General features: G+C 34.4%; 1 protein-coding gene across 2 annotated transcripts in view; it reads right to left on the bottom strand.

Moving 5' to 3' along the window:
* Positions 1-7,784: 7,784 nt before the first annotated feature.
* The window catches only part of MGAT4A (alpha-1,3-mannosyl-glycoprotein 4-beta-N-acetylglucosaminyltransferase A), a 69,816-nt gene continuing 66,680 nt past the window's right edge, over positions 7,785-10,920 (bottom strand). The window contains exons 13-15 of one of the 2 annotated variants that reach the window (XM_070943234.1): positions 10,044-10,110; positions 9,281-9,393; positions 7,785-7,811 (exon numbers count right to left, since the gene is read on the bottom strand). In XM_070943234.1, coding sequence (XP_070799335.1) covers positions 7,785-7,811; positions 9,281-9,393; positions 10,044-10,110 — 207 coding nt within the window. Of the gene's footprint in view, positions 7,812-8,866; positions 8,943-9,280; positions 9,394-10,043; positions 10,111-10,920 lie in introns of those variants that run through there. The other variant, XM_070943233.1, reaches the window with a different exon arrangement.

Genomic DNA, 10,920 nt, shown 5'->3' with positions numbered 1-10,920 from the left:
TCTTGTGTTAGTCTGGCAGCTTCTAACACATACACATTTATACAATTCTAGGACACCAGGAAAAGCATAACATCATTGTGCCCATAGATTTTCCAGGATATATAAAAAGCCTGATAGATTTTATAGAAAGTGTACAGATTTTTTAAATTGCACTACTTTACTCTTCAACGTGCTAAAATGTCCATACTTTTTGCTATTCATGTACTACAAAACTACAGTCATGCCACAGAAAATGTGTTTTCAAGTTTAATTTTGTGATGTAGGAGCAAAATTATTGCAGATAACTACTAGCTTTTCAGTAGTTCTTAATCCAGTATGAATTATTCAAGATACCTGTTATACATTCAGTCTTTCCAATCCCACTATCCAACAGATTAATAAAGTAAACTTTAGTGATTAATATGTAGAGTAATACTCTAGTCACATTAATATGTAAACTCTACTAAGTGGTTAGTAAAGTGGTATGTGACAACACTCTTAGAAGGACATGAGGAAGAATATGGTATATACAAAGCATATGTAATAGTTTGCAGGAGGAGGAAATAAAATGAGAGAAGTGGAAACTGAATAAAATAAAGAATTTGTTTATTGATCAAATCTGTATAGCTACCCATTTCAAAAAGCAACTCTGGGCAGGAGAAAAATATATAGGTCTATTACTGCATATTATCTCACAAGAAAATTCTGCAGGAAAAGTACTGTCATTTTGATTTACTTTCACACCTCTCCATAATCATTATCACACCTCAGAAAATTAAAAAGAAAACTATTCTAAAATAGCCATTATATGTTAGCTGGAATTATGCTGTATATCTATCTATCTGTTAATGTATGATATATGTTAATATATGATGCTGTTAATATGACTCTGCACAACATCCTACAACAACTTGAATCTCCAAAGACCTATGCAAGGGTCCTCTTTGTAGACTTCAGCTCAGCATTCAATACCATCATTCCAGATATTCTTCTAACTAAACTAAATCAGCTAGCTGTACCTGACCACATTTGTAAATGGCTCATAAGCTTCCTAACAGACAGGAAGCAGTAGGTGAAGCTAGGCAAAATCATATCAGATACCTGCACAATTAGCACAGGGGGCCTCCAGGACTGTGTGCTCTTTCCATTTCTCTCTATACACCAATGACTGCATCTCAAAAGATCCCTCTGTTAAAATACTGAAGTTTGCAGATTATAACAACAAGACAACGATGAATGAGATGAAGATGAATGAGATGGGAGGTTGAACAACTAGCCTTGTGGTGCCACCGGAACAATCTTGAACTAAATATACTCAAAACTGTAGAAATGGTGGTGGATTTTAGAAGAAAGCCTCCTATATTACCACCTCTTATAATACTAGACAACACAGTATCAACAATAGAGTCCTTCAAGTTTCTAGGTTCTATCATATCTCAAGACTTAAAATGGACACTTAACATCAAAAACATCATCAAAAAAGCTCAACAAAGAATGTTCTTTCTGCACAAACTCAGAAAGCTCAAACTGCCCAAAGAGCTGCTGATTTCAGTTCTACAGAGGAATTATTGAGACTGTTATCTGCACCTCCATAACTGTCTGGTTTGGCTCTGCAACCAAACAAGACTAGACACAGACTTCAACGGATAATTAGAACTTCAGAAAAAACAATTGCTACCAACCTGCCTTCCATTGAGGATCTGTAAACTACATGAGTCAAAAAGAGGGCTGTGAAAATATCTAGAAACCCCTCACATCCTGGGCATAAATTGTTTCAACCTACCCTCAAAAAGACACTATAGGGCACTGCACACCAAAACAACTAGACACAAGGACAGTTTTTTCCCAAATGCCATCACTCTGCTTAACAACTAATTCCCACAACACTGTCAAATAATTTACTAAGACTATATTACGATTAGTCTTCTCTTCCTTACTAGTATCTATCTCTTCCCACTTATTACTATAACCATGTTGCTTGTATCTTTCAATTATATTGTTTTTGTTTCCTAGTATGATCTGATAGCTTATTAGTAACCTTGACTATCACTAAGTGTTGTATCTTCGTATTCTTTTTTTTATTGCAAAAGTTTTACAATTACATTTTCACCCCATTTTTCCCCCCTCCATCCCACCCCCCCCACACCCCACCCTAACCCCCCCCAAATCCCCCCTAACCCTCCCCCCCTGACTTCCACAAAATATAATCCCATCAAAATCCCCTTTTTGTAGAACTTGAACCCCTCAAACCCCCTTAAAAAAAATTTTTTTTCCCTCACAATATTCATACATTTCTATTTTTATATAATACTTTCAATGAAAAACTATTTGGTACTTCCTAACTTGATATTTGTTCTGCACATAATCTATCCATTTTTTCCATTCCCATTCATAAGTCTCTTGTGAGCGATCTTTTAAATATGCTGAAATCTTCGCCATCTCCGCAAAGCTGGCCATCTTCAAAGTCCATTCTTCAATAGTGGGTAAAGCTTCATTTTTCCAATATTTACCTATCAATAATCTCGCTGCTGTTATCATGTACAATATCAACTTAATTTCATATCTTCATATTCTTGATGAATGTATTTTATTCTCCTTATGTACACTGAGAGTATATACACCTAAGACAAATTCCTTGTGTGTCCAATCATACTTGGCCAATAAAGAATTCTATTATATTCTATCCTTAAAACTATTGCATATAAAAAGCATTTTTGTTTAGTTTTATATACACTTGTTTCCAGTTGTATTTATCTAATACAAATACTTCCAGCCCTTCTGCAAAACTTTCCATTTCTTTTTCTAGTTAAAACTCCAGAAGGCAGTTTTTAAAAATATTTATTTCAAATAGTACATGGGCAGCTCATGGCACATAGCGCATTGATGAAAGGCACAATTAACATGACCCAGTTAGATTTTCAAATGTAGCAGCAAGATTAACAATATCAAAATCTAGCTCTAGAAAAATTTTACAAGTAATGAAAATGCTTAACCATATCATGGAGAATGCCAAGAAATCTGGCTGTAGGATGATGATTCACATTTTACAAGCACAAGAACAGAAGCACAACTAGAAAGCTGACAGAGTCAAAAAAGGAGTAGGGCAACTCTAAATGTTTTTAACCAGTAAACTGGTTTCTACTGACAATCAAAATAGCATCTTCAAAACACCATAATTCAAGTAATATACAAGCTGTTCCTTTCTCCAGAAGGAGGAAGTAGACTGAATTTGAGACCTAATAGGCAAGAAGGGGCATGAAGTAATATTTGTACTTTTGCAGGAAGAATTTCAAAAGCTTTAGGGAAAAAAAAAACATTCAAAAGCTCTTTTAAAAAACGGATGTTTTAAGCACCAGAAATATCCAGACACCTATTCATATTTAAAAAATAACTATGCTTAATTATCAACTGCTAAGATTTAATATTTCAGTAAAATAAAGAATGCCAACAACTTGAACATTTAGTTCAGCTGCATTTATTTTAAGAAAATATGAATGTCAGTAGAAAATATAAGAAAAGATAATTATATCAGGAGTTTGGGATGATTGATATATTTAGAAAGCTGAGAATGTATGAGAACCCAAGCACGGTGAAATCTGGGAAGAGCACTGGCCTACTCTCAAAATGGCTACTATGAAGAAACCTATACCAAAGTACTGATCCACCAAAATGCTACCTTCTAGGCACTCTTCTAAACAAAATTCTGGGCAGTTATCACACATTTTATTGGAAAACTTGGAACGATTTTTGAACTAAAAATAAGCCTACTACCATGTATTAGATTCCCATTTTAGAAATTTGGATTTTTTTGGAAATTTGGATGCTAAAGGATGTTATTATCTACTCCAAAGTATCAGGATATACTTTTTTGTTAAGTCACCAACTGAGAATTTTCTACTGAACCTATTTTCTAACAACCTAGTGAGATATAGGTAATTCTTGACTTACAACGGTTTAGCAAGTGTTTGAAGTTACAATGGCAGTGAAAAAAATGCCTTATAATTGGTCCTCACACTTACAACCGTTGCAGCATCCACACATTCACCAATCAAAGTCTGGGTGTTTGGCAACTGGCATGTATTTACGATGGTTGTAGGATCCTGGGATCATGTGATCACTATTTGCAACCTTCCCAGCCGGCTTCTGACAAGCAAAGTCAATGGGGGAAGCCAGATTCACTTTAGAACTGCAGTGATTTGCTTAAAGTGGCAAAAAAAAAAAGCTATAAAATTGGGCAGGATTACCATACATTACCACTGCCTTCTTTAGCCACAGAAATTCTGGTCCCAATTGTGATTTTACACTGAGGACTATCTAATATATTATAGTTGCACTCATGTCCTGATGAAAGAGTCACGGTTATTGGAAAGCAAGAAGCTTTTTGCATATTCCGTTCAGTGAGATTATTCTAAGCACCAACTCAATGCATATTGTTTTTTTTGTTTGTTTGTTTTTTGCATCTGGCTTTCAAGTCAGTATTATACTGACTTCTGGTGATTGCCTGGACAAGCCTTTGCAGTTTTCTTAGCAAGATTTCAGAAGTGGATTGCTATTGACTCCTTCCTAGGCTAAGGTGGGAGGGGGGGAGACTGCCCAAAATCACTCATCTAGCTTCATGCATAAGGCAGGATTAGAATTCGGGGTCTCCCAGTTTCTGGTCTAATGCCTTAATCATTACATTGCCTGTCTCACTGTTATACTTAAAAAACAATAATCTAAATCTTCCACTAGAAAATAAAAGAAAGCATTTGAAATTATTTTTAATAATCTCTACTATAACATCAAATGAAATGAATGTATTTAGAATGATGCTAAGACAAGACCATTAAGATAATTCTATTACTATAGCTCAAGTGGTGGATAATTGTACACAACTCTTTTCTTCATTAGAGCATTAATCCACATAGATGTTTATTGGTCCATTTAGATATCCTTATACAACTGGCCAATTGCTTGGGGGGGGATGGGCATTATTACCTGATTTATCCTTAGCCTGTTGGATCTTTAAAGCTGGCAGTATAAAGAATTGACATTCATTACTTTTTCTCATTTCCTGTTGGCAGTACAGGAACACTTTGCTAGTATACCTCCTTATCTGTGCAATTCTTTATTAAATGGAATGGTTTATACCTAAAACAGTTGTCTATTTGTAGAGATTTAAAGTTAAGGATTAAAACATTACAACTGTAATACTGCAAAGTAGAATACTACTGAATACAGGAAATATTGCATCTGATTAAGTATGCCTAAAGTTGCATTGGAGGACATCACTTGATTTCTGGGTTACTGTTAAATCAATTGGCTACTGATTTTGGAGAGAGAGACTTTCCCCAAAGACTATACATTCAATAGGAGGAAGTGATCTATTGGTCTTTGGGAGAGAACAGCAAATAACATTTAGATCTAAGATTCAGACTAATTTTTAAATTAAATACAAAAGGTTAATAAACCTACACAAACTGCAATGGAATAAGCTGCTGGGGATAGAAAATCTCACATTTATGAGGCAGAGACTCATATATCACTGATCTGCTATATTAGCTTGAGTTAGGACAAGTGATTATATAGCTTTACAACTTGTTCATAGCAAACTTAAAATACGGAAATGAATATTTTCATACACGTTATTCCCTTTTCCATATAAAGAAAAGGTACATATTTTGAACAGTTTCTCACCAATCCTCTATGTTTTTCCTACCCAACCTTATTTTTGGGTAGGAAAATGTTATTCTTGATTATCATTATTAAGTTTAGCATAAATACCCCTTACCCTACCCACCCACCTCAACGTGGCATGTCAATATTAAATACACATTCAGTTAGTGTTCAGTATTACAGGCAGCTTACAGGTTATCTAAAAATAATTTTAACATTTAAGATTTATAGAACATTTAGGAATCAGAGTTCTTCATTAGTTTAATATATGTCTGTAAAATAGGCCATTATTACTATTCCTTCCATTTTGGAATCGGTACAGGCCATCCATTAATTTTATAGAAGTAGTAATATTCAAATTCATAACTTAGCTAGTATGTCATACAAGCATTTCTGTATGCATACATCCCCAACCAACAAAGAATTTCAGCAAAACTATTTCATAAATATAAGGTCCATCTAATTAAAATCAAAGCAATCTCAAATCTTGAATAATTTGAAACAATTCAAGTATTTTTTCATACTGTGATCTTTCTTTTCTTTAGAAGTGGATGGACTCTTCATAGACTCAAATAGAAAACAGATATCCAATCCACTCAATACATTACAAATCATTTCTATATTTGATAGAAGGCAAGAGAGACACTGATTTTTGGCAAAAACTTACATCCGAGACACAGAAATATCTAAGAATTAACTCACAATACAAGTTATCACTATTGAAGATTTACCTGTGTGAGTCACAGGACTAAGAAAAAAAAAAGCCTTGCTTTTCATAACTTGGCTGGAGTTAGATAAGAATTTTTTTTTGTTACTATTATTACTTTACTATTGCATGTTTTCTGTGCTACAGAGCACAAAGTGCTTGAATTGCCTCTCTTCAAGGCTACTGACCAAGCAAACATCTTTTTTCTTTGACATACAAAAGACAACAAGCATTTAGATCACAGGAGTCTTGCTTCAGTCAACTGGAGTGCAATGCTTTTAAGCAGAAGCTGGATCTTAAGAAATAGAAATCACTTCCACATTTAAGGACTGACAAAGTTACAATTATAAAAGCTCAGCTGAGGTTACTGTGTATCTATTCCATTATCCCTAACATAATGCTAAATTAAATCATTCAAAAGCACTGAGCAGAGTTCATTGAAAAGGGGATGCAAAAAAAAAAAAGTTGATTTCAGAAGGCATTGCTATCCAAAGGAGCAACTTGGCTGATTGCATTGAAGAAAACTTTACAAAGATTAAAAAAGAACAACCTGTTATCAAAGTACCCCTTTAATGGGGAATGATTCAAACTTTAAATTGCTGCAGACTTCATTCACTCTATTGAAATATAAAATTCCTTAATTCCAGGGCTATGAAAATCATAGGTAATGTTCTTCAAAGTCCTTGCGCGCCATGTTTGTATCTTTGAACACCATATCTGTAATTCTGTGAACCTCTCATGAGGATGTTCTTCTGTGTAAACCCTTCTTATTTCGGTGGGATTTGTGCAGGAGAACCTGGTCTGGTACAAAAGTGCTTCATTGGCAAATTCAGTTTAACTCTTCTGACCATGACAATATATTACAAAATATGATCATTAACCAAGTAAAATGTACAGCTAACTCAAGAAGTAAGATAATACATTAAAAAAAACTTAATCAAGTTATTATTGGCATAAAAATATGTACTTTTCAAATTATTTAATAAATTAAATACCCTAAAATTTTTGAATATATATCCCTGATAATCTATAAAAGAGGGTTTTCAATAACAAAATAAATGGACTTTCAAAAAGTACCCTCTTCATAAAATGCATTTTAACACCTTTTTCTCATTTCCAAGGAATGTAACAATATGTACACCTTCTATGTACTTAACCCATCACCATTGGATAGACCAAGGAGAATTTATGTGCTCCCTAGCCAACCGAACTCATGTTCAAATTATTAATCTAGATAAAGAATGCCAGGTGAATATCAGTTTCTACGTTGTAATCAATCCTTCTTGCTGAGTCTTTATTCTCAATTACAGTAGAATTCACGGGAGGTAGTGTTTCAGTGAGAAAATTGAGTTGAATTAAGGTGCATACTCAATATCTTCCTTCTGCAGTTTGGACGATTTTGCAAAAGTGTTCAAAATCTGTCTTCTTACTTCTTCAATATTGATCAGTTGGGGAGTTTTTTAATATGAATCTGTAAAATATGAATCTGTAGAATTGAAAAATGTCCGATAGACTCCAATAAACAGTCAAACACTTAAGCAAACAAAGTTCATATGCCTTTCAATCTGATGTAATCAAGTTTCTGCAACATTTAACAAATGCTTGGGAGCCCAACAAAAATCACCTTTTTGGAGTGTGCTTCTGCATGTGTTTTGATACAAGAATGACTATTAATCAGAGATGGAGTGAACTGCTAGATCAGGACTATCAAACTGATCAGCAGCCCAAGGGTCAGATATGTCAACCGGGCCTGGTTTAGTGAAGGGAAAATAAGGCCCGATACAGTACGTCCCATGATGCTGCTGTGACAACACGAGTTTGACCCCCCTGTGCTAGATCAAAATTTACAGTATCTGTTAGCAGAAGACATGATGAAAGTGGCTGCTGGGAGCTATTGTTCAGTACATCTATGGTCAGTACTACTGAAAGATAAAGGAGAAACAGAAACTTCCTCTTTTCTATTATAAGGTATAGTTCTTTGTTTTTTTGTTTTTTTTTTAATTTGATTTATATGCCGCCCTTCTCCGGAGACTCAGGGCGGCTTACAGTGCATTAAGCAATAGCCTTCATACTTTTGTATATTTATACAAAGTCAGCTTATTGCCCCCACAAACTGGGTCCTCATTTAACCTACCTTAGAAAGGATGGAAGGCTGAGTCAACCTTGAGCCTTGGAGAGATTCGAACCAGCAGTAAATTGCAGGCAGCTGTGTTAATAACAGGGTGCTTTAAACCACTGTAGTACCAAGGCTCTTTGTTATATGACTACTAGCCACAATTTCTCTGTTAATCTAAAAGAGTTTTTCCCAACATGACATTTCAGATGTATAGAACTTATATGACAGACCACCAGATTTGGCAAGTCTGATCTAAGTCATTAAGACTCCTGCAAACTGACACACTTGACATGCTTGGTTACTGTAAAAGGTTTTCTGAACTGTCTATTACAACGGACTAGTTCAAAGACCCCATGAGCAGAATATATTGATAGAAAGCACTTTGGCACTTGGTAACAGAAGAAATGAATGTCCTTTCTCCGCTATTCTTAGAAATCAGATCTCAGGAACTGGAGAACCTTCTGAATAGCATGGGTAGTATTGTAGCTAGGAAAATTGGAAAAGGACAAAGGGCCTTTCAACAAATAGGACATATTTGGATCTAACTCAATTCATACCATTGGAATATCTAGTCTATGACAGGAAGTCAAGAATATACAAGTGCTGTAAAATGCAAAAAAGTCAAACTATTCTGAATTTTGCATCCAGTATTAGCATTAATATTCCTTTTCACTGCACAGCAGCTACACTTTTATAAAGGAGAAAGATTCAGAATAGTCCCGAAGATAGTCAAGATACCATGATATTTAATTTAAGAAACTTAAGAATTTAAATGCCTGAAGGCAAATGCTCTAGTTATTAAGCACCCTTTGTTTAACTCTTACCTCATTTATAATTGTCCAGACGGATGAATTTTGTATGACGAACAGCCGGACAGCTGTAATTGGATTTAGATTGGGATTGACTATTCCTTCTGCTATGCCATTTTCAAATTTGCCTTCAAAAGCAAAATAATCATTCTAAATAAGCATCCACTAATCAAATGCAAATCACTTACACTTACCTGGATTTTTATGTATAATATGAAAAAGTCAAAAAAATTATCTGCCAATATAGCACTTATTTATTCTATCAAATGAAAATAGTATGACCACTTCATTTACTTGGAATATGAACAATTTCAAAGAAGGCCTTCAGAGAACATGAAGAGTGCAAATAGCACTTGACTCAAATTATTTAATGCTGCTGCTGTGTATTTTTGTAAAGTCAGATGGCTGCTTTAAGGAGACACTATATATGCACCCCTATGCACTCCAAAGTATCACTTTGGAATAAATTCTGAATTACTACTCTACCATAACAACATTTAAGTGATGCAGACTTCAGAATCCACAATTAGATGGTTGCATTTTTTCCCCTAGATTTCACAGTTCCCACATGTCACAGCATACCTTCTTATTTTGTGGTAATGCCAATACTATATCGCTGCTCAGATACCTTATGTAACATTGGTTCATGAAATTCTGTCACCTGAACTTGATTAGTATGCTGCTAGATCAATAGAAATGCAAAATGAGCCATAACTTGAGTTACTTAGATTTTGTACTCAAATGTCTATAAAACAGAACTGTAGTATTATTTAGTTACCTATTCTGAAATAACCATCTTCTAACCGTTTCTCTTTGGTTTCTTTGCTTAATACCAGCTCTTTAGTCTGAAAAATGAGATATAAAAAAATTATCATCAAACTGATAAAGGATTTAATTAATTGTTTAACAAATACTAATATGGTAATGAATAAGAAATACACAATTTTTCCTCTCATCTCCACTTCATAATACTCTGGAAACCAACAAGACTGGACTGGGCCTTCTCAGAAGAGGCTATGGTTGGTTGATACCAGGAAGTGAAATAATATTCCTAAAAGATAATGATATGCTACATCCTTTTATTTACATATATACAACCTATTTTAACATAATATGCATGATAATATAAATGAGGCATTTATGTATTGATCAGCTTCTTCTTTGAAACCTATAAAAAGTTTCTGTAGTCCAATACTAAATATATTTACTAATAAATAAGCCCCAAGACAACACAGAATTGAAGTTTTACAAGTTAATAATAATTTATAAGTAGATAATTTAAATTTTATTTTTAATCATCTGTAAGACCTGCAGTCCAATACAGCTTCCCTCCTTGGTTCTATCATTGCTCAGCATTATTTCAGCTATGGCTGAATTACAAAACTTACAGAATGGCCTGTGCTGAAAGAGATACAGAAAGCTTTAGTTTAGCAACTAAAGTCAAGTTTATTGTGATGCTCTATAAATATTTACTGTTCTGGGGAGGGAGGAAATACCTCCAGCTATAGTTACAGAATAGGCTTCACGAAGTCCAGGCTTATTTTTTTAAGAGTGGGATAAAAAGAAATGCTGGTGATTCCAGACTCAGTTATTGAAGGAAGTGATTGTCTTTAAATTCTCAGCCTTGAGCATGCAAAGCAAACAGCCAGTATGAT

Source organism: Pituophis catenifer, unplaced genomic scaffold (genome assembly GCF_029215685.1).
Source record: "Pituophis catenifer annectens isolate HBS135680 unplaced genomic scaffold, rPitCat1.0.hap2 SCAF_4, whole genome shotgun sequence".
Taxonomy (NCBI): domain Eukaryota; kingdom Metazoa; phylum Chordata; class Lepidosauria; order Squamata; family Colubridae; genus Pituophis; species Pituophis catenifer.
The sequence above is the reverse complement of the archived record's forward strand: the minus strand, read 5'-3'. Positions and strand labels throughout refer to the sequence as shown.